Source organism: Pristis pectinata, chromosome 5 (genome assembly GCF_009764475.1).
Source record: "Pristis pectinata isolate sPriPec2 chromosome 5, sPriPec2.1.pri, whole genome shotgun sequence".
NCBI classification, from domain to species: Eukaryota; Metazoa; Chordata; class Chondrichthyes; order Rhinopristiformes; family Pristidae; genus Pristis; species Pristis pectinata.
In genome coordinates, this window is record NC_067409.1 from 58,882,739 (window position 1) to 58,907,374 (window position 24,636).

General features: G+C 40.6%; 1 protein-coding gene across 7 annotated transcripts in view; it reads right to left on the reverse strand.

Moving 5' to 3' along the window:
• The window catches only part of ica1 (islet cell autoantigen 1), an 84,490-nt gene that overhangs the window by 32,318 nt on the left and 27,536 nt on the right, over positions 1-24,636 (reverse strand). For all 7 annotated transcript variants that reach the window (XM_052016886.1, XM_052016883.1, XM_052016881.1 and 4 more), the window contains 3 exons: positions 15,438-15,563; positions 10,372-10,470; positions 6,363-6,463 (listed from right to left, as the gene is read on the reverse strand). In XM_052016886.1, the coding sequence (XP_051872846.1) occupies positions 6,363-6,463; positions 10,372-10,470; positions 15,438-15,563 (326 nt within the window). The remainder of the gene's footprint in view (positions 1-6,362; positions 6,464-10,371; positions 10,471-15,437; positions 15,564-24,636) is intronic.

Sequence of the window (24,636 nt, forward strand, 5' to 3'; positions counted from 1 at the left end):
GTTGGTTTCCTAAAATACTGATATACATAAAACCATCTTGTATACACTACGTGGATTCGCCCTCCACACTATTACTGCTTATTTGATTTGCCCAGTCTACAAGGAGATTAAAGTCCTCCAAAATAATTCTATCAGCCTTCTTACTTGCATCTTAATTTTCCTTTTTTATACTATTTCCTACAGTACCACCTTGGGGGCCTCTAGACAACTCCTACCAATGTTTTCTGCCCCTTGTTGTTTCACAGCTCCACCCAAATTGATTCTACTACTTGATTTTCTGAGTTAAGATCCTTTCTTGCTACACCCTTTATCCTATCCTCAAATAGAAGGGCTACCACTCCCATTTGCCGATCTGCTCTTAGAGTATCTTGGAACACAGCTCTCCCCCCACTAACAAGAATCCTTTGTAATGTGAACATTTGTATAATGGGAGGTGCAGTAAACCTTTGATTTTTGCAGATGATGCATTCCCAAAAACTGCATACACCTCAACCATGTGTTGTGCTGGTCACTTTGCTGCTTGCTACTATAGATGTTGAGAAAATTCTGAAGCTAATCAATCTCCCTCCTGTATGATGCAGTAAAATCAAAAAGCAAACCACACTTGTTTTGGCAAGCTGAAGCCTACAAGTCATTCATCAAATGACCATTATTGCCACATGGACGAGTGCAGGTGATCTGATTAAAAAGACTGGTTTATACGGTTCTGAAAGACAGAAGGGGAGGTCCTGTCTGACCAACCTATTGGAGTTTTTTGAAGAAATCACAGGTAGGGTGGATAAGGGAGAGGCGGTAGATGTTGTGTATTTAGACTTTCAAAAGGCCTTTGATAAGGTGCCTCACAAGAGACTGATTAATAAGATGAGAGGTCATGGAATTATGGGCAGGGTAGCAAAATGGGTGGAGAATTGGCTGGTTGGCAGGAAGCAAAGGGTGGAAATAAAAGGATCTCGTTCTGGTTGGTTACCGGTTACTAGTGGTGTGCCGCAAGGGTCGGTGTTGGGGCCTCTCCTTTTTACCTTGTACATCAATGATTTGGATGATGGAATAAATGGTTGTGTGGCTAAGTTTGCGGATGACACCAAGATAAGTGGAGGAGTAGGGAGCATAGAGGAAATAGAAAGAATGCAGAGGGACCTAGACAGTTTAGGAGAATGGGCAAGAAAATGGCAGATGAGATTCAATGTTGAGAAATGTGCAGTTGTACACTTTGGAAGTAGAAATAAGCGGGTAGATTATTATCTAGAAGGAGAGAAGATTGATAGTGCGGTAGTACAAAGGGACTTGGGGGTACTTATACAAGATACCTTAAAAGTTAACCACCAGGTTGGATCGGTGGTTAAGAAAGCGAATGCTATGTTGGCATTCATCTCGAGAGGTATAGTGTATAAAAGTAAGGAAGTGTTGATGAGGCTCTACGGGGCGCTAGTGAGGCCTCATTTGGAATACTGTGCGCAGTTTTGGGCCCCGCATCTTAGGAAGGATGTGCTGACGTTGGAGAGGGTTCAGAGGAGATTTACGAGAATGATTCCAGGAATGAAAGGGCTTAAGTACGATGAGCGTTTGTCGGCTCTTGGACTGTACTCGCTGGAGTACAGAAGGATGAGAGGGGACCTCGTAGCGACATTTAAAATGTTGACAGGTAAGGATAGAGTAGATGTGGCTAGGCTGTTTCCCTTGGTGGGCGTGTCCAGGACCAGAGGGCACAATCTTAGAATTAGAGGGTACAGTTTCAAGACAGAGATGAGGAGAAGTTTCTTTACCCAGAGGGTGGTGAAATTGTGGAACTCCTTGCCACGCACAGCAGTGGAGGCCAGATCAGTGGGGGTGTTCAAGGAGGAGATAGACAGATATCTAAATAGTCAGGGTATCAAGGGATATGGGGATAAGGCTGGCAAATGGGATTAGAATAGTTTTTTTTTCTCTCTCTTTTTTTCCCACCCCATTTCTTTTTCCCTTTTCCTTGGAGCAGACTCGATGGGCCGAATGGCCTGCTTCTGCTCCCTTATCTTGTGATCTTGTGAAATCAGAAAGACAAATCTCAGCATGCATTTCCTACACTTCACTGGGGCAAACAAAGCCTTAAGCAAATGCCTGCTAACCAGGAGAGAACTGTATTTAGTACTTAACCTTGATCACACTGCAATAACATCCCAGTAACGACTGCTAGATTGTGACCAAGGCACTCAGATGAAGAGCCTTCAAATTTTGTCTTTTTAGCAATTTTTCCTATTCCAACTGGAGATTTACGTTTGCATACTTCGTTCCTTTCTGACAGACACTGGTTATCACTACCAATTTCACCACCCTATACTATAACCATCACCTTGTCAATAAGGCAAGCCTCTCAAATGGTTCTAACAAAAAGAGATGCACAGCATGCCAGCCAGCACCAGTAAAGAGAAGAAATGGCTATGACATTATGGGTGCTGACATACCCACAACTTGTGGGTTCCATTCAGCTACAGAAATTAAGATAATGTAATGGAACATTAGTGGGAAAATTGTAGACAACAGAAAATCAGGAGGTTTGTTCTTTGCTCCCTTCCACAAGTACAGATAGAGTAATTGCAGCTTATGTATTTGGTATTTCAGGGCTTTTTTAAAACGGCATGATTATGGCATTTCCTGCTCAATGGCAATGCATATAAAAGCAAATAATGTGGATGCTGGAAATCCAAAGTAAATATAGAAAATGCAGATCAAGCAAAATCTGCGAAGAAAGGAGTAATTAACATTTCAGATTGATGATCCTGCATTCAAACACTCAATTGCCTTTGTCACCATAAGGCTCAAAAGAATGGAGATCCAGCACTAGAATTTGTCAGTTTTGTCATCAAGCATAACTCAGTTGCACAATAAAGGAAAGTTGGCACCCTAATTTATTACAATATTATTAAAAACAGTTAAAGCTAATTAAAAGTGTAGCAGTCCTGCCACTTCAAAAGACAGCATTTATTTTCACTTTTAGTTGGAGGATAATCCCAAAAAGAGATTTAATCTGGAAGTATGATTGCACATTCATTTAACAAAACTCTAAACTAATGCAGTAGATAAATGCTTTCCATGGTGTGGCCATGAACCCTATGGGACAGGCAGAATGCAAGCTGGCTAATCTCAGCTAGAGTTGTTATGATGCATGGATTTTTCATTAATTTCTTAGGGCTAGGGATAGAGGGAAATAAAAATGTAAATGGGTTCCTTCTTAAAATATTCTTATGGATGTATCCTGAGAACAAGATCACAGCTGAGGTGTGATGGCTCTCATCATTTCATCTGACATTAATTTCCATTTAGATGAGTGAAGACTGCTGGTATATTTGGAGCCTTCAATCACTACTTTTAGGAGAGTCAACAGAGTAAATGAAAGTGGGCAAACAAGCAAAAATAGCTTTGCCATCATGTATGGACAGTAAATAAGCTACAAGACAGTGAGTAAGCCTTGTACTTACGTAGAATTTAATAAACTTCAGTTTAAGGATTTTTCCAATCAACTTTTAATCTATGGTGTTGCCATTTTGTACACTACATTGTAAAGAATCTGGAGAATTACAGAACAAAGTCCTTTTTTGTTCAATTTTCTGTCAAACATAGTTTTCAAAGACTTTGTAAAATATTCATAAAAGCACAAAATGCATTATTCATTTCTGCTTCATAAATAATGCAGCAGTTTTCATTGTAAACTATTTAAATTATGCATTTCCAATTTTTCAATGTAGTGTCTGCTGAGAAATCTGTCTGTTTAGTGGAAATTTTAATTGTAGTGATAAACTGTGCCTTGATCCATTGTAACATAACTATCCTTGCAGCAAGAAAATCAAAATAAACAAACCATTTGACAGAAAAAATCCACAGGATACAATTCTGTAGCACAATTTCGGAACAGATTTGCAAACTATTATACACCAACTGGACCATTTGTTAAATTTTAACTTCATACTAAATGTAACAACTGACTAAAGCACTAAAACAAAGAACTTAAAACAGTTGCTAAAGCAATCAATGATGCAAGCTGTGTGGTGCTCCATGTCACCACAAATGACAACCAGCTGGAGTAATTAAAACAAAAACAATCAAACCTTAGACTGTAATACATTTTTCCACCTGGCAAAAAAATATTATTTCCAAATAAGTTCTGTTACAATCACTACCATGATGATTATCTTAGGAGTAACACAAGCAGAAGCTACACCATTCTCTAAAGCAGAGTACCAAAAACCGTGAAGCAGCTCCAAGATCAGAGTGTGCACTTCCAACTCTTCCAATGGAGCAGGCTGCACTTGGTTGCTTTGCTTGCAAAAGGAACCAATGTCTACCTTGGGAACCATTTTGATGCAATAGATCATCTGCCGAACAAAACGCAATCAGTCAGCTTGGTATCTTGATACCAGCAAATAAATTTGGGCCTGAATGTAAGGTGGCCTTTCTGTCCTCACAGTTTCAGTGTAGTGTAGCTCAACCTTAAAGACATTTCATTTTGACATTACAGCTTTCCTAAAAAGCTCTCCAACAGTTTGAGAACCTTACAAAATAAGCCGTTTTTCTGGACAATTAATGTTGTTAACAATTCTATTCTTATGTACACCCTTTCTAGATTAATCTTTTGTTCCTTTACTTGACTCATTACCATCCTCTCCTACCTTGCAGCTTCATCCCTTTGCTAATTTAGTTTCCCCTTTCCACTTTTACCTGCCAGTACATTTGGTTACAAGTAACTTTTTCCCATTCAAAGGAAAGGTTTTAACCTCAAATATCAACACTTTTCTTTGATTTGCTGAGCATTTCAATATTTTCCATTTTATTAGAAGTACTTCGATTTTCTTTCCTGAACTCATTGAAATTAAATTCTTTTTCTCTGAAGCCTGCCATGACCACCCATTGACCAGTGTTTCATCATATCGCAATTTTCATGTAGCCACCTTCCAACAGGTCAGATCTCAGCTATGAACTGGTTAAGTCTGGTCCCCCTTAACTACCACTGAAGCAGGTCTCAAGTCTTCATGTAACGTCTGCTTCTATATGAGTGATTTGTGCCATTTGTGAATCATGAATATAAAAATGGATTTTGAGTAAATGAAGCAAAACATGTTGCACGTCACATAACATGTATAAACAGTCTCTGAGTATAAGCATGTCACGCAGACTGAGTACCCAGAACAAATCTTCAAAAATGCACGTCACACACATAGAAACCTGTTTGTATTTAACAACTGGGTATCATATTAAGCTCCTTTGTGCATCACAAACATGTGTTGTGCTGCATGAAAGAATTTCTAGCCTAAGGCACCACATGCTGGTCATGGAGGTAGTCTGTCTGTGTGTAGCAGACATGGCATAACAAAGTACTCTTTAGAAAATACATACAACATCGATTATTATGGCAAACCTCCTGAATTATTGAACCTCCTTCTCATCTTTGCTGCAGACCTGACTTGTGTGGAGAAAAGTATCCAGCTTCAAATTCTCCATGATGACAAGGGTCGAGTTCCTGTAATATTTACTGACAGTCCAAATCTGAGCAATAGACAACACAAGACCTTTTGCATCAGCAAAATTTATGTTTTGACTTCCCAAATACAACATGTCGAGGAATGACCAACAGATCCAAAAACGACATTTCTCCTTATTATCACATTCCTCATTACCACCTCAAAGGCAGCCTCGGAAAAGACATTCATTCACACCTCCACCTCCCCTGAGGAATTTGTGGACTTTTGGCTCATTTTAACATAGCACACACCAGAAAAGCAGCATTCCCTAGTTGCTGGCAAACAGAAGATATGTGCAGATTTGCATACTGGCACAGCCTAGCATCTGGAAAGTCTGCAGACATTCAACCCACTGGACACCATGGAGAATCCAATGGAGCAGTGCAGGAACAGCCAGAAGCACAAGCAGCATCGTAGAAGATGCTGTAGCTTGCTTGAGTGCTCGCCAGTGATTGATCTCAGGACCTCAACAAAGGTGTTCTGAAACCAGAGCAGAAGATTTATTCCAATGTCAACTAGCACAGCAAACCCAGCCCTCTCTTAATTTCTGCAGTCCCAGCATTTACAAATCGGATAGGGAGCGCACCACCGATGTTCAGAAAACCTAGCAAAATGTGAAGTACAACTGGTACAAATATCAATAATATTGCTCGTGTTGCAATTGCTCAAATTCAGCTAGGAAATTAAAGCCTGACATTATGAAGATTTTGAGACTGGATCTTTCTCCTTAAATGGAAGTCCAGTTACAGCAAGAACAGTATAATTGCACAAACACACAAATTAAATTCATTTTAACTTGTCCAGCTGAATTCTTCTCCCTTTCCTTAAAATATTATCAAGCACCGCCCCCCCCCGCCCCTGCCAACAACTTACTCATCATCTTTATCAAATGCATCCTTTGTCACATTATTCTTTGCATTATTGTCTTCTTGAGACACCTGTTCTATCAATTTATTTACAGGTCCTTGCAAAATCTGCAAAACATGAAATTCATAGAATATTATACATTCACCACAATTTCAGAACCTATGTTATTTTATAAAGGTGCCATGCAACTGCGATCAAAGAAATTGACTAGAGGGTCAATGAAATAATCCTGTATCTCGTAATGGAAGATACCTGAGAGATGAGGCATGAAAGTGACACTTAATAGCTCCACTATCACCCCTTGCCTCATACAATGATTACTTTTAGTTATTTACTCATACATTCCTTCGCGTCATCCACCTCAACTTCCCACCCAAACTTTTGCTTGATCTACACATATAAAAATTATTCAGATTTTCCTCAAACCTCTTGGCTTCTCCTTTTCTCTTCTGCTAAAATATTTTGCTAAATATATCTCTAAGCTTTTACTGACTTGCCCTATGTCAGCATTGTTTGGCTCAGTGTTTAATATACTTTGATAACAAATTGGGACCTACATTATGTTCACTTGATGTCAAGGAGGAGGGTTAAGGTCTCCAATGTCCTGCGTTTGTCCCCAACCCCAAACCTCATCGCAGTGAGAACTATCTGAGCATCAGCGAAAGTTCTTTCCACCCTGGAAGCAGTACTCTGCTGTCCAATATTCTGCTCCCCCAGTTCCCACATCCTGCTGTTCGAGACCTCTGTAGACGAGGATTGGGCACAGTTGGGAATTTTTTTTTTGTATGTCTCAAATCTTGCCTGTGCAGTTGTCAGCCTGGATTAAAATCTGGGCAAATCACCTCTGAAAGGGTGGACTCTCTCTTGAAGAGGGCAGCGTGCTTTTGTAAATTGTGGCAGTCTGCCTGGTAAATTGGTTAATGACTAGTAAAATATCAGGGGGAGTGACAGTCTGCCTGTCTGTCAAAATAGGCTGGAAACTACAAAGAAATGCTCTGAAATCATGCTGCACAGAGGCCCTAGCTAGTTCCATCCAGAGCTAAAGCAGCATGATATCCTTCTTGGTCAGGTTCTTTTGCAGACACCAATACTGTTGCACCTTCGCATTGCTCCCACCTTCTCCCCTTTGTCCCAGCACATTCAGGCTCTGCTTTTGTACCCTATGTGGGATCCAGCAACTATGCAGAATGACAAATCCACTGGCACCTGTACCCTGCTCCTCACTGACTTGTGGCAGCAAGTACAGGACATACTCAACTGGGAGCAGCTGAAAGCCGAAGGTTCCAATGTCAGCATAGCTCAGCCCTGTGTCTGTTTTTTTATTTATGGCGTGGTAACAGGCCCTTCTGGCCCAACGAGTCTGCACCGCCCATTTTAAACCTAAATTAACCTACCTGTACGTCTTTGGAATGTGGGAGGAAACCGAAGCACCCGGAGGAAACCCACGCAGACACGGGAGAACATACAAACTCTTTACAGACAGCGACGGGAATCGAACCCCGATCGCTGGCGCTGTAATAGCGTCGCACTAACCGCTATGCTCTTACATAGCTACGCTTCACATAGTGGGGGAAATCTTGACCTCTCGATGTTTTTTGTCCACAATCATTTTCAGGATCTGGGAATCATTAGTGAGACCAGCATCTATGGAGGGAAGTGGACTGTCAACGTTAAGGGTCGAGACCCTGCTGTGATGGGGTTGATTGGTTAATACTGAAGGATGAGACAGATGGACAAGTAGCTTCCTCATGGGAATGCAATTTTGCTTGTTATCTGCATCTCTTAAATGAGAATTAGTAATAGAAAGATTAAAACTAATAACTGATTTGAACAAAGCTTTTTTTAAATTATTGCAAGGTTCCTTTGCAGTATCTCAGCTCAGACTGAGGCAGGAGTCCACATCTTAGGAGGTTGTTAACTGCAAGTCATACAGCTGTCAATTGTCAAGCACGGTAGTGTAGCGGTTAGCGTAACACTATCACAGTGTCAGAGACCCGGGTTCAATTCCGGCCACTGTCTGTAAGGAGTTTGTATGTTCTCCCCGTTACTGCATGGGTTTCCTCTGGGTGCTCTGGTTTCCTCCCACTCTCCAAAGACGTACAGGTTAGGAAGCGTGGGCATGCTATGTTGGCGCTGGAAGCGTGGCGACACTTGCGGGCTGCAGCCAGAACACTCAGCACAAAAGATGCATTTCACTGTGTGTTTTGATGTACATATGACTAATAAGAAATAACATATCTTAGGATATCTTATTTCATAGCAGCTGTTCACTCTGACGGATAGAATTTGCCAGTCATTTAAAAGGAAAGTGTACTTTCTCTTTACTGTAAAAACGTTGCTTAATTCTGTTCATTTTCAAACTTACTGGGAAAGAGTGACACTTAAAGAGCCAAGTTCCCTCATCATAATAAAGCAGCTGGATTTGCAGTGCGAGAAAAAAAACACAATATATCCCCATTTTCTCCCACCATAGGTCCCTCTGCACTTAACTTCACATACAACTGCTTACCACGTTTTTCTTTATATAGCATTGCGACATAACAAAACCACAAAAGCAAGCTTCTATATATGCCTGTGTAAGAAAATACCCAGAATAAAATAAAATAGGCCATTCAGTACATAAGGCTCTGAACTCTTCACAATTTGTTTGTTTTCCTGATGGAGAGTAACTACTGCCACTGTTTCTAATCTGTAACTTCTCTCAAGGCACCAGAGATAACGTAATATCAAATAAACATCAGATTAAATTATTTTACCCTCATGCTTACAAGACTATCTGACTGGGCAATGCTCTTGGATTTCAATGTGCATGGGTGTGATCTGGCAAGAGGACTATTAATGATAACCAGTCAAAATCCTGCTGTTTTGATTTACCTCCACTGATTTACCATAATCTATATTCCCTCCTGCAACTGGTTTTAAAGGAAGAGATCCAGAACTGAAAAAAATGCATTTACCTCTTTGCTTTGAGGAGGAGGTTGATGAAAATGTGGTAATAAGAATCACTTATTTATTATAAACACAGGAGGCCATTCAGGTCATCCAGTCCACACGAGTTCCCAGCAGAGCAATCCCCTCAGTCCCTTTCCCTTCTCTTAAATTTATAGCCCTGTAACTTATTCCCTTTCACATGACCATCAACACCCCTTTGATTCTTTGGCACTTACCAAGGCTAAGGGGTAATTTACAGCAGTCAATTAACCTCCCAACATGTCTTTGGGATGCGGGAATAAAGCAGAGCACCTGGCAGGAACAGACATGGTCACAGGGAGAACTTGCAAACTCCACACTGACAGCACCCAAGGTTAGGATTGAACCCATGTCCCCAGAGCTGTGAAGCAGCAATGCAAAGCAAGTCACAACCATCAAATATTTTGGTACCAACATTAAATGATCAACAAACCAAGGAGGTTACAATGCTATGGTTTCATTCATAGATAATTATTGAGTTTTGTCAGCAGTTGGCACCAGCTAAGTCCTGAGTCAGCATCCCAGCATATTCAGGACTGGAGAAACAAAGGACTGCAGATGCTGGAATCTAGGTGAAAAACACAATGATACTGGAGGAACTCAGCAGGCCAGGCAGCATCCGTGGAGAAAATCAGGTGGTCAATGTTTCGGGGTCCTGACCCGAAATGTTGACCGCCTGATTTTCTCCACGGATGCTGCCAGGCCTGCTGAGTTCCTCCAGCGTCGTGTTTTTCAGATTCAAGACTGGGCCTGGGGTGGGAGGAACCTGCTAAAATTTCACTTTCACTTTGCTAAAATATTTAGGTACCACACTCAATTCTAAAGGTACAATGGTGTTTCCCTTATACTCTGCATACCACCCTATGATATTTTAATATTTATTTTATTAATGTTTTGCAGGTCAAGTATGTTTACTCATACATTTAGTTATAAAATCTTAAAAGCCTTTATAACATAGACAGGAGAGAATTAAACAAGAAAAAGTGAATAAATCTTTTTCAAGCTTCCACATAGCAATAACAAACATGCAAACCTAGACAATTACCTTCAACATTGCAAACTCATATGGCTGGTAGCCTTTGAAACTTTCATGAATAGCTGCCATGGTGTGGGAAGTCTTTTCCCAAAAATGAAGTAATGTCGTCTGCATCAGGAAGAAAGAACGAACATTTAATGTGATATCATTGTTAATGCATTCACTACTTACATTTATTTGCCGAGTACAACATATACAAAATATAGCATTTCAAAAGTTAGAGATCTTCAAATACACCTTTGTTTTGCAACTTACTGAATTAAGTAAACCTCAACAACAGCAAGATAATATATAAAACATTTTGACAGTGAGCAGCTTGTGATTTCAGTATCAATGTAGCAAAATTTCCTCCCAGTCCAACAACTCCCCCCCCCCCTTCCCCTCCCCCCGCCAGTGCTCTCTGTGTGGAGTTTGTGTGTTCTTCGCATGACTGAGTTCTTTTCTTCTGGATGCTCTGGTTTCCCCCCACATCCCAAAGACGTGCTGTTTAAACTGAGACTAGCAGAGGTGAGTGACAGTCTCAGGGTGGAGTTGATGAACCTGCGAGAGGGAATAGATAACATAAAAACAAAGTGGGGGGAATGGGATTGATCTGGGACTCTTCATTGACTTGATGGGTCACATAGCTTTCTTCTATGTCATAAAGAAATATGTATAGAATGTGAAATTGACTACATTTTTCATAAAATCATGCAAAATACACAGATGTAGTCTCATACAGGCAAAGCCACACTTCAGACGTATACAAACTAACTTGCAAAATCTAACAACAGTTTTAGTAAAAGTGATTTTAATTATGCATCATAATTTTCAAATTTCTGAACCTTTGCAGTACAAGTTCATTGAAAAAGGCATTAGTACGATCCCCAATTCCTTTAACATAAAATTAGAAACCCTTCTTTGTTCAAATATTTAGAACTGACTCATCAACCCCCAAGGTAAACTGAGGAGCATATTTAAAAGTTAGCTTTTATTACATCAATTATAAATTAACTTTATTCTAACCTCCAAAAGAATGATAAAATATTAAAATAAACTATTATTAGGTCTGGGAAACTCCAAAGAGGAGAGAGACTAAATTATATATCATCCTTCAAGCTTTATTTGTGGCTTTAAATGGCTGCAATTGCTTTTATTCATCCATGTCTAAAAATAAGGACCTGAAAGGTCAACTCTGTTTCTCTTTCCACAGATGCTGCCTGACCTGCTGAGTTTCCAATATTTCCTGTTTGATTCACATTTCCAGCTTCTGCAGTTTTTATTTATTTGGATAAAAAGCTGCACCAATATTTTTGACAATTATGATGAAAGTCATCTAAATACTATATATAAAAGTCAAACAACAGAGCATGTACCCTTAGAAAGGGAAACAATGATAACAATACCAATCCACATAAAAGGAGAGAAGAGCAAAAGTGGTAATTGTAAAGGAATCAGGTTACTAAGAATACCTGGAAAAGCAATTAATGTGACAACCAAAGGACAATGAAAGAATACATTGAATTGTTGCTGCATGAAGAACAAGCTGATTTTAGGTCAGGATGAAACATGATAGATTAATGGCAAGACACATTTCAGAGAGGAATAAAAACATCCATTGCTGCAACTTCATAGGCGTCAAGCATGACCTTGTCAGTGCACGGAGAGAAGGGAGTGGTGCATCTTAAGGACATACAGCATTCCAAAGAAACTTGTTATGGATGTTTTTGACAAGTCTGAATGCTGCTGGAGGAGATAGGAAAGTGGTGGAATGAGTTAGATTGATGATTGGGATGCGATATCTGATGTGTGTTATCACTTGATACTGAAAACTGAGATGTGACAAGATTTTAAATAATCTACCCTTTGCTGCTGTGAGTAATCTCACAGAAATATCTGAAACAGATTTCCAGAGACTAACTAATAAGGTGCACAAGAAGAAAGCCTTTAGATTACAGAGGAATCTGGCTGCACCAGTGCCAGATTCACGGAAAAATTGTATGCAAGCACAAATAAATAGGAAAGCTAACAGAATGTTATTAGTTATTGCTCAGGAGATTGAATATACAGTACTTGAGCTACATTGGGCATTGATGAGACCACCTCTGGAGGACTGTGTACAGTATTGGGCTCTTTATTTAAAGAATGATGTTAATGCTTTGAAAGCAGTTCAGAGAAGATTCACTACACTGATACCTGGAGTGGGTGGGTTGTCTCGGCTTGTATCCCTTGGAGTTTAGAAAAGCAAGAGGGGGCTTGCTTGAAACACACAAGACCCTGAAGGGTCTTGACAAGGGGCAATGTGAAGATAATTTTCGTCTTGTGAGAGCTGGAATGAAGGACCACTGTTTAAAAATAAAGGCTTCACTTTAATCTTAGATGATAGGACTCTCAATTGCATCCGTTAAATTTCCTGCATTCCTGCCCTCACCCCCTCCCCTGTAGCCCAGAGAATGGAGAGGATTCTGTTTGTCCTCGCCTTCCAACTCATCAGCCTCCTCATTCAGTGGATCATCCTCCGTAGTTTCCACCACTTTCAACATGATGCCACCGTCAGGTAAGACTTCTCTTTCCCTTTGAGCATTCTGAAAGGATCATTCTTCCCCTCACCCTACCCTAGTTGGGACCAGGAGAGTGGCAGAGGACATTAGACACGTCAAGGAGTCACGTTAGGAACAAATGAATTCTATGGATGAGAGCAGGGTAAAATGATTGGTCCTGCTTATGGATCTTGGGGAAGAGATTAAAAAGGAAGCTCTCCAGAGAAAATCAGGTCAGAGGAGGGACCGTTCCCTCTGTGACATCCTGATTTGCTCTTTCATCCCACCAACATCATCTCTCATTCTCATGACACCTTCCCATAAGCAGCGGATGCAGCAACACCTGCCCTCTAACCTCTTCTTTTCCCACTATCCAGGGACCTAAACACTCCTACCCGAAAAAGCCATGTCCTTTGTGAGCATCTGAAACTGTACGCTAGATTGGAAGAAGCACAATGTGACCTTCCCTACATTGGAGAAATGAATGCAGATTGAGTGACTGCTTTGCAGAATATCTCTGTTCAGTTCACAAGGGTGACCCCGAGTTTCCAGCTAGCCATTTTAATTCTCCATCCCATTCCCAAACTGACCTCTGGGCTTTACACTGGGAGGCCAAAGGCACAAACAAAAGCATCTTATCCTGCAACAAGGCACAATACAGGCCTCAGGACTCAGTGAATTCAACAATTTCAACTGGCCACTTTTGATGATAGTTCACCAACTTCTAACATTAACTCAGTTTTGCTCTCTCCGCAATGCTGCCTGACGTGCTGGTATTTCCAGCAGTCTCTTTTACTTCAAATTTCCAGGTACTGCGATGTTCTATAACTCGGCTCCAGTGTTTATTTTTCTCTTACCACCGTCCGCATTCATCATCATCTACTTGCACCTCCTCTGGGCAGAACAACTGTGATGAAGAAACTTTTGCCACCTGTCTCAGCCTGTACCAACACCTTCTGTGTCTTTCAATCTCCCTTAGTCTCCACTCCATCAAAGAAATTCCTTTTGTTCTCCCCATCTCCCTCCCCTTTCTCTGCAATTTAAAACGTGTTCAATTCCTAACCCCTGCTATCAATCCAGAAAGTTGACTGGTTTCTCTCTCCATTGCACCTGCCTGTCCTGATGAGTATTTGCAGCATTTTTTTTTCGTTATTTCAGGTTTCCAGCATTTGCAGTTTTACTTGCTTTTCAATTACTGTTAACCATGAGATCAGATTAAAGCTTTGCCATTGTGCTAATGGACAACTAAAAGCTAACTGGTGGATAAGACTCCAAGAACATTCCGACCTTCAAAGATGGACTCTGGTAACCAGTCACCTCCTAATTTGACAAATCATGGAAGCAACTTTTTAGTTCCTTGTACAAGATTAACTTCATCATGGGAAAGGTGAAATTTCTAAGACAGCAACTTTGGACCTCACTCTTGTCTCATAATTAGTCAAGCAACATATGAGGGCAGCCACATCTTCTGCCAAAAGTCACTTCTACTATAATCAGAAAAGGCATTACTCCTCTCTATAAGTAAAGCAATTTAGCATCAACAAACCCTTACTTGACATAGCAACCACTTCCCAGTTAGATGGAAATGCAATTTTTCCTTCATGTAGAAACCAAACTGGCTAAAATTCCAAACAATTTGGGATCAATATCAAACCCACACATAATAGGTGGGAGAAGGCAAGAGATTAAGAATCTTAAATTGCAAATCAAAATCAGAACAAATTCCCATATTAAGCCTGTGTCCAGTCTTGTGTGGTGTGCCTGTGTCTCTGACCTTTCTCAATTGAGAAATTCAGCAGGACCTCTGTACCCCTAGACTCCATTCCAGCAACCAAACCCTCCCATGCATTTCCCATGCCATGTAAATATTGAAGCCTTTATGTCTGATTATATCAAAAGCAAATTTCACGATTTGCCTGCCAAGTACATAGTTGTATAAGGCAGTCCAGTAGTCAGCCTCTGTAGCTCATTAAATTAGGAAGTACAGAGAATGCAGCCCAATTCCCAACATGCAGGTGCAGATGACAGTTTAACACTGGTGCAGATTAAGGTTTACACTGCAGAAGATGAGCTGACTAGGCACTGAATTTCTGAATTCAAAAAGTTTTCAAATTTTTTCTTTGTTGTTTTCAGCAGTGTAATTAAGCACTGAAGCATGGCCACCAGCACTGACATCCACAAACCAGAATCATAGGATTATTACAGCAAGGGTGACCATTTGTTTCTGCTCACTCAGTCACAATGCACAATTTATTTAAAAACTGAAATAACGCAAAAGTTCAACAAATTTGAGTTTCAGTTTAATTTTGTCAGTGACCACTGAAGATACAAACACAATTGGTCTCAGAACAATATGTGCATTTTACTGTAGGTAATTTATTCTCATCGGTTAGCAGAGAAAATCGTAAAATTGGCAGAGGTGAAGTAATAAAAATAAACTTATTTTATACATTTTTATTTTTCACATTACATTTTACTTGCAAGTAGCTCATTGTATTCGTTGATTGTCATAAGTAACTGACATAATAAGGGATGAAGAACTTCCAGTACTTTTACCTGATAAGTTGCTAAAATGTGAGAAAGAAGATTGCAACGACTTGCTCCAAGTAAGTCCACTTTCTGGCACACATCATTCTTTAGTTTGTCAAAGTGAATCTTTGTATGACGAACTTGGCCTTGGACCTTAAATTATAAAGAAATCAATTAGGTAATGATTCAAGACAACTTTGAACAAAAAGCATGAAAAAAGATGTAAAACAGAAATCTCAATGTATGTTTAAGAAAAATGCAGCAAACCAATTTGACCCTGGCAAGGTACCTCACGAAACGTTAATCACAAGAGCACAATACTTTGGCTTGTATAGAAGACTGGCTACAGAAAGGAAGCAGTGAGTAGGGATAAGTGGGTCATTTTCTAACTGGGAACCTATGACCGGTGGGATCAGTCCTGGGACTGCAAATGTTTACAATACACATAGATGCCTGGAGGAAGGAAGTGAATCTGCAGTAGCCAAACTGGAAGATGGTACAAAAAAAGGAAAATAGAACAGCACAGGAACAGGCCCTTCATCCCACGATGTCTGTGCCGACCACAAGGGCAATCCAAACTAATCCCATCTGCCTGCATGTGGTCTACATCCCTCCAACCCCTGCCAGTTCAAATGCATGGCTAAATGCCTCTTAAATGTTGCTTCATATTTTCTTCCACCACTTCCTCTGGCAAAATGTTCCAGGTACCCGCTACTTTCTGTGTAAAAAAAAAACTTGCCTTGCAAATCTCCTTTAAATTTTCCCCCTCTCACCTTAAAGCTATGACCTCTGGTCTTTGTCATTTCCACCCTGGGAAAAAAAGATTCTATCTACCCTAAACTGGGAGAATAAAATTGAATCTCTACAGGAAGGATGGTTGGAAAAGATGTAGTCAAGTTAATTGAAGGAGTCAGTGAGCTTGTGATGAATATTGATCACAAACTTATTTCAGAATGAAGCAGAAGGAGAGAATGGAAGAGTTAAAGATGGACTGTGTGAAAGTGAGAGCTGGTTGGAAATTAACAGCAAAGATGTTGAAACTAATCAAGTTCTGTGCAGAAACCAGTGCCCAAGCAGTCATCAATGTACTGGGGAAAAAAACAGAAAGAAGGCCAAACTGGAACTGAACCAAGGACTATTCTACATATCCCACAAAGAGACAGGCCTGGACACGTATCTACACCTCTCAGTTTCCATAACTTCACTTCTGATTTGGTGGTTGTGAATGGAGTTAAAGGAGAAGTTGTTCAATGTCAGAACACAAGTTTAGTGTGAGAATGAGTTTAACCAAAGGAGGCTGGGGTAGAGAGTGGTTGGTTGGGCCTCTGTTCAAGGAAGGAGTTGAAGGGCCAATCTGGTGTGGGTTCAACACAATAGTGAGCCTCCTCAGAACTCCAGGGTGAAAAATTGCAAAAACTCATTACCTTGTGTGTAAAGAAAATTTTCGCCATTTCATTCTTAAATGGCCTACATCTTATTCCGAGACGGTAACTCCTGTTTCTAAACTCTCTAGCCACGAAACATCCTCCCTGCATCTATCCTGTTGAGCCTTGTAAAAATGCTGTAGGGTTCAATGAGATCAGGTCTCATTCTTTGAAACTCCAGAGCTTATGCGCCTGATCTACTCCATCTCTCCTGATATGGCAAGCCCACTATCCCAGTCCAGTGAAGCTTTGCTGCTCTCCATGGGAAGTGTATCCCTTTTTTAGGGATGGAGAACAAAACTGTAAACAATATTCCAACTGCAGTCTCACCAAAGCCTTGCATAACTGCAGTTAGACTTAGTTACTCCAATACTTAAAGTCTAGCAATAAAAGTCAACAAGCCATTTTCCTTTCTGATTGCTTGCTATATCTGCATATTATCCTTCAGTGACTTGTGTACAAGAACACAGGTCATTTTGAAAAAAAACAATCAACATTTTCTTGCATGTCCACATTTTAAAAAATTCTGCATTTCTGTTTGCTTGGATGAGCTCACATTTTTTCCCCACATATCATATTTGCCATGATCTTGCTGACTCATCTATATCCTCTTGAAGTCTCCTAACATCCTCCTAATTACTCAAATCATGGCTGGTTGTGTATCATCAGCAAACTTGAAAATAATGACATTTGAGAATTGATTAACAGAAACAAAGCAAAGAGTAGCAATAAATGGGTCCAGCTCAGGTTGAGAGGCTGTTACTAGTAGCACAGATCAATGCTTGTACCCAAACTCTTCACAATCTACATCAACAATTCGGTCGAGGGAACCGAAGGCAACATTTTCAATGGAGACACAAGAGACTGCAGATGCTGGAATTTGGAGCAACAATCTGCTGGAGGAACAAGTTCTCAGTCCTGAAGTAGGGTTTCGACCCAAAACATCGACAACTTCTTTCTTCCCACAGATGCTGCTCGACCCACTGAGTTTCTCCAGCAGACTGTTTGTTGTAACATTTTCAAATTTGCTGATGACACAAAACTATGTAGGAATGAGAGTAGCAAACGAGGATGCAAAGAGGTTTCAAGGGGATACAGATCGTTAAGTGAGTAGCCAACAACATTGTCACAACAACATTTACAACATAGACTGAATAGGCTAGGATACTATTCTCAGGAATGTATGAGAATGAGGTGACCTCGTACAAAAATCTTGGAATGTTGAAGGGTAGAATTGAGGAGGTTATTTCTCCTGGATGAGAAAAAAAATCTCATATCAAAGGGTAGATCATTTAGGATTAAAATGAAGGAAATTTCTTTGCTCAGAGAAACGCAAATCTTTGGAATTTGTTGGCCTGGAGATTACTGGAGACTCTATCATTGATTGTATTCGAAATAGAGATTAATAAGTTCTAGAAATGAAATCAAGGAAAAGGGGGAAAAGGGCAAGAAAATGGCACAAGAGGTAGAAGAGCAGCGATGATCTTGTTGAATAGTGGGGCCGAGTGGCCTATGCCTACTTCTCATGTTCTTAACTTCATACAGCCTCGTCCACCCTTGGTCAGCTGGCACCACCACCACTTGTGTCATTCTCTTGGTCTTCACCTTTTCACAGACATTCCCCTTTGTTCTCTCTGTGCCACCCCCCCCCCCACCCCCAAACTTTACATGTTAGATTTCCAACACTTCTTAGTTCTGATGAAAGGGCAGCAGCCCAAAATGTTAACCCTTTTCCTCTCTCAGCATATGCTACCTAGTCTGCAGTGTATTTCCAACATTCTCCATTTTTTCCTTTGGATTTCCAGTAATTGTATCTTTTTTTTTGCTTTTGGTGATATCTGACTTTCTCACCTCAGAATTTATGAAAATGAGGGGGAAAATGGGCAGGGTTAGCGAGACCCAAACAAGGTTCTGAACTCCTTTGATTCCAGAATTAAGGGGTCTGCCTATGAAATTAATAAGGGTACAATATGTTACTGAACCAATAAACCAGAGGCCTGGTCTAACGGCATGAATTCAAATCCCAGCATGGCAGCTGGGGAATACAAATTAATTTAACCAAATAAATATGGAGTAAAAAGCCAGTATAAGTAAGAGTGTCTATGAAATTCCTGAAGAAAAAAATCTGCTTACCCAGTCTGGTCTGTACATTATTGGTTTGGGTCCGTAGTATATTAGATATAGAAGAGAGCAGATTCACCAGGATGTTGCCTGGTTATGGGGGAGAGATTGAATAGGCTGGGTGTGTTTTCCCAGGAGCAAAGGAGGCTGAGAGGTGATCTGATAGAACTGTACAAGATCATGTGGCATAGATAGGGAAGATGAGCAAAATCCTTTTCCTATGGTACTGGTGTCAAAAACAAGAGGGCATAGTTTTAAGGTGAGAGGTAGGAGTTTTAAGGTGGAATCTAAGGGTACATTTGTTTTATGCAGAGAGTGGTGGGTGCCTGGAACATGCTGCCAGAGGAAGTGGTGGAATCAGATACAATTACTATGTTTGAGAGGCATTTAGATAGACATTTAAATAGGCATGCCATAGAAGGATATGGTCCTAATGGGGCAAATGGGAACAGTGTAGATGGGCAAGAAGGTCCATGGACGTAGTGTCCAAAGGGCTGTTTCTGTGCCGTACAACTCTATGAACCTAAGACACCCAACTGCCCTTTGAAAATGTCAACCAAGCTATTCAAGTTCAATCAAAGATGAGCACAAAAACAGATTTCCCCAGCAACATCAACACCCAATGTATGCACAACAAAAAGGGCCATGAAGTTACTGAGAATACTTACAGCAGACCATTAACTTGTAATGCAGCACTTTTAATTCCAGGTTTCCAGACCACTTAGAGTACAGATGACAGTGATACTGAAGTAAGGGGTATTGATTTACTAATGGCCTCAAACCATAATCTCAGAAGAACTATTATGAACTCATCCAAACTTTTCCAATCCTCTCTATTAAGTCTGCACTTAAGAGCTGGTCACTGATTTCAGGAAAGCGGGCAGTGTACATGCACCTGTCTACATCAATGGTGCTGAGGTCAAGAGGGTTGAGAGCTTCAAGTTCCTGGGAGTGAACATCACCAACAGCCTGTCCTGGTCAAATCACGTAGATGCCACGGCCAAGAAAGCTCACCAGTGCCTCTACTTCCTCAGGAGGCTGAAGAAATTTGGTTAGTCGCCTTTGACTCTCACCAACTTTTACCGATGCACCATAGAAAGCATCCTATCTGCATGTATCACGGCTTGGTACGGCAATTGCTCTGCCCAGGACCGCAAGAAACTGCAGAGAGTTGTGGACACAGCCCAGCGCATCATGGACACCAGCCTCCCCTCCTTGGACTCTGTCTTTACCTCTTGTTGTCTTGGTGAAGCAGCCAGCATAATCAAAGACCCCATCCACCCAGGACATTCTCTCTTCTCTCCTCTTCCATCGGGTAGAAGATTCAGGTGCCTGAAGGCACATACCACCAGACTTAAGGACAGCTTCTACCCCACTGTGATAAGACTATTGAACGGTTCCTTTATACAATGAGATGGACTCTGACCTCACGATCTACCTTGTTGTGACCTTGCACCTTATTGCAATGCACTTCCTCTGTAACTGTGACACTTTACTCTGTACTGTTACTGTTTTTACCTGTACTACATCAATGCACTTTGTACTAACTCAATGTAACAGCACTGTGTAATGAATTGACCTGTACGATCGGTTTATAAGACAAGCTTTTCACTGTACCACGGTACAAGTGACAATAATAAACCAATACCAATACCCCATTTATGGAAATTTTTGAATAAGGCAAAAGGAACAGGGAGAGGTGTTTTTACTCGAGCATTGTTCTGCTCCAGAACAAACTGAAATGAAAGTAGATTCAATTGTGACTTTCAAAATTAGACAGGATATACAGTTGGAGGGGTAAAACAGCATCAGGATTATGGAGCAAGTCTAGAAGAGATGGATTAATTGAAAAGCTCATTTATAGGTCAGCACAGCCGCAAGAGGGCTAACAGTCTCTATATGCACTGTAGAATTTTATATCTCATGGAATTTCATAATCATGGAAATCAATGATAGCTCCATTATGTAAACCCCAGATTATAAAAGTTATGATGCACACACGGCAGTCAGTCAATTTTAGTCTGTATGAATAACATTTTGCTACTGATTCTGTCAATTCTGATTTTGTTTCCATGTCTTTCTGTACACCGCAAGCTGCAGACTTTAAAGGTTTACAACATACAACCAGCCATTCAGTGCCAGATCTGGCTGGATTATATTAAGTATTAGAGGGCACAGTTCTCCTCTTCCAAAACTGCTGATTATTCCAAATACATTCTGGCATGCAAACTTCAGCAACTGATCCTCACCCCTTCAAAATCCTTGCCCCAATCCATCTGCTTACAGATCAGTACCAACTACTACACTTTCAAATTTGGATCCAATCCCTAACCACTCAAACCCACATCTGACCGGAGTCAAAGAGTAATACAGCACAACCACATTAAATTTCCTTCACAATGGCAGAGTGAGTGATGGAAAGACATTTCTTCACACAAACTCAATTCAGACAAGTGCAATCTTTTGGGCCTTGAGCACTTCCCTGTGATAAATGCACAAACAAAATGTTCATAACCTGCTACAAACTGACCGATAAATGCATCTTTAACTGTATTCATAACTTCAAGATGAAGCCTTATTTCCTCTGGCTTGGCAAATAAATTCTGCATGTATTAATTTGAGCTACTTGGTTACAATGGAAAATTCTGAAAAATCTTTCCTAAATTTGTTTTGTTTTGGCAATCTGGTCTCCATTTTCTCCTCTTCTCTTCATCAAATTAATGCACCAACTGCCATGGAGACAATTTTAATCCTGCAGGACAGGAGGAATTTAGATAAGGGAATTTCAAAAGTCAAAAACCCAACCTGTATCACGTGTGGTTTGAACAGACATGGGGGTGGGGGGGGGGGGGGAGGACTAGTGGGGTAGCAAAAATTAATAAAATACCTCCAAAGGCAGGACTGTAATTATTTTAATGAGTCCATGTGCTTCAAATTTTTACCAGCTTTATAATTAATACCTGCAAGGTCAGGTTAAGGTCAGCTCAGTTAACTGGAGGCAGGAACACCAAGATCCAATTGGCAAGTATTTATCAGAAATCCTTAGGGGGTCAAGATAAGCTAATACTTAATTCCCCACCCATAAATCCATCCTGACCCATGATTTCATCCCCATTATTTCTGATCACCTCTACATCCCACCAAACTGGGAAAAATGGCAGGACCTGGCTTCAAACAATGATACCACTATCCCCAGCCAAGATAGATTGTATAATTTTCCCATCAATCAAGCCCAAAAGAATACTGTACACTGCTCTAAGCAAATTCAACTAATTTCACACACACAATTTAAGTCAAGCAACTATCCTTAAATTGCCCTGTCTTTATAAGAAGTTATTCAATCACCAGCTTGCTACATTTTAAATCAAGTTTGATGAGTAAATAGTCTGCAGTCTCAAAGATAGACTGTGGTCTGTGAGCCTGCCTTAAGTTCCATCACACCTGCAGGTCACTGGCTGACCCAGCAACGTCAAAAGACATTTATTCTCTGAACGTAGGCTTTACTGGCTGCTGTTGTCCTCATCCAGTAGCCACAAATAGTGCAAGCATTCTTCAGCAGGGTAAATAGTTCATGATTTAGACCAGGGGACTTGTATGATATTCAGTTCCTAACCAAGAATACTAGGTTTTAGTACTAAATAGGCATGAAGAAGAATTCACCTTTTCTAGTACCTCCCAAGTCTGCTCAAGTTCTGGTTTAAGTAACTTAACAGCAACAGAATGATCCAGATTTGAGGCAAAGATTCCTCTCACTTGCAATTAACCCCAATAATGAAAACACACCTAGTGCTTTTTTTGAGTTTGAGGGAACAGATTCAGGCTGTGATAGGCAACTCGTCATTGTTGGTAGCCTGTGGATTTGAAACAACTTTATCTTGGTGGTAAGCCAGTGTGCTTCTCAGTTTTATTTTCTTACCTCAGCAAGGCTCAGTTGGGAGCATTGTGGAGCACATGGTAATTTGATTTCTGTATCAGCTGTCCATCTGTGACATGGGCTCAGCTTATTTGTTGTTTCCCCCCTCCCCTCCCCCCTTTTCTCTGTGTGGAGAACATGCCCAACCTGACCTACCAGATAGGTCTTCATGCTTCGCATTTTGTAATTCTTACATTCTTTTGCCCATGTTCTCACTCTCTAACTGCTCCCATTCACTCACTGACCAGATAACCTCATTTACAGTTTATCCCCATGGTCATGCCAGGTTTACCTGATCAGAAACGGCAACCCCCACACACCCTGCAGCTTAACTAACTTCTTTTGTCTTCTTCCCGGTTCTGACGAAGGGTATTCAATCTGAAACATTTGCTCGGTTTCTCTTCGCACAGATGTGGCCTGATATACCAAATACTTCCACCATCTTGTGTTTTTGTTTTCGATTTCCAGCATCTGCAGTTTATTTGATTTTCAACCAACTTGCTTGTTCCCGGCAGACTTGAGAGATCTGGTCCACTGCTTGGAGAAACCAGATGTTCACTCGTCTAGTCAATATTCCTCTCTCAACCAATGCAACTGAAAACTTATCTGGCATTCCACTTCTATTTGCAAGAACTTGCTTCATACAAATCCACTGGTGGGTTTTTCCCCACAGAACAGTCCCTACACATTCAAACTATACTAGTCCTATATGCAAGGGATTTTTGAAGTAATGCCCAGATAGTAGCCTGATAATTGCATGAGCTTGAATGATATAGGTAGATGATTACTTCCACCTATTAGATGAACATAAAGCTGTCAATTTTAAGAAAAATTTCCACAGGTTATTCGGAAAATAATCTGCAGATTATTTTGTATTCAGCAGATCTGTCCTATCATCAGGATACAGACATCTTTACCAAGCAGAGACAACTTATTAAAAGTCCATTCAATGCAACCAGTCTATGTTGCTGTTTATGCTCCACTCAAGCCTCCTCCAGTTTTTCCTCATCTAAATCTATCAGTGCAACCGTCCATTGCCTTCTTCCTCATATACTTGCCCAGCCTTCTCTGCAATCAATCCCTCTGGGAGTGAATTCCACATTCTTGTTACTCATTGTGTAAAGACATCGTTTCTGAATTCCTTACCAAGTTCTAAGTGACTATCAGACTCTTGGCCTCTATCCCACAAGTAGAAACATTCTCTCTGTACCTAATCTACTAAAGGAAAGAATTTGCAGGGCTATGGAAACAGGATAGGGGTGTGGGTCTCACTGTATTCCTCTTACATAGAACCAGTATTCACTCAACAGACCCAATGGCCTCCTTCCATGCTCAAGTCATTTGGTGATTTTGGTTGTGGCTACAAGCCCAACTTTTATATTACAGGAAGGAAACAAAGTTTCAGTATGGAAAGGATGAGGGCAGTCAGGATTAATGCTCAGAGCAAAGAACTGGGAAATGAAATAGATCTCATGAAATAAAGACATAATTGGGCATCAGGGAACCATTAGGCAATGAATTCAGTGGAAAAAAGCACCATGATATCCCAGAAAAGAACAGTGGGAAAATGTTCAACTCCAGCAGAGACAGCTGAAGGGAAATTACTGGAAGGGAGGTAACAAAGATATATTTAGATATGATAGGAGGGATGCCAAAGATAACCTTGCAGAACAATGTTATCAAAAAGCACATGACAATTACAGAAATGTGCATTACTCGAAAACTTCATGTCTACTTCAATGTAGCGCTATATGAAATAATGGTAGAT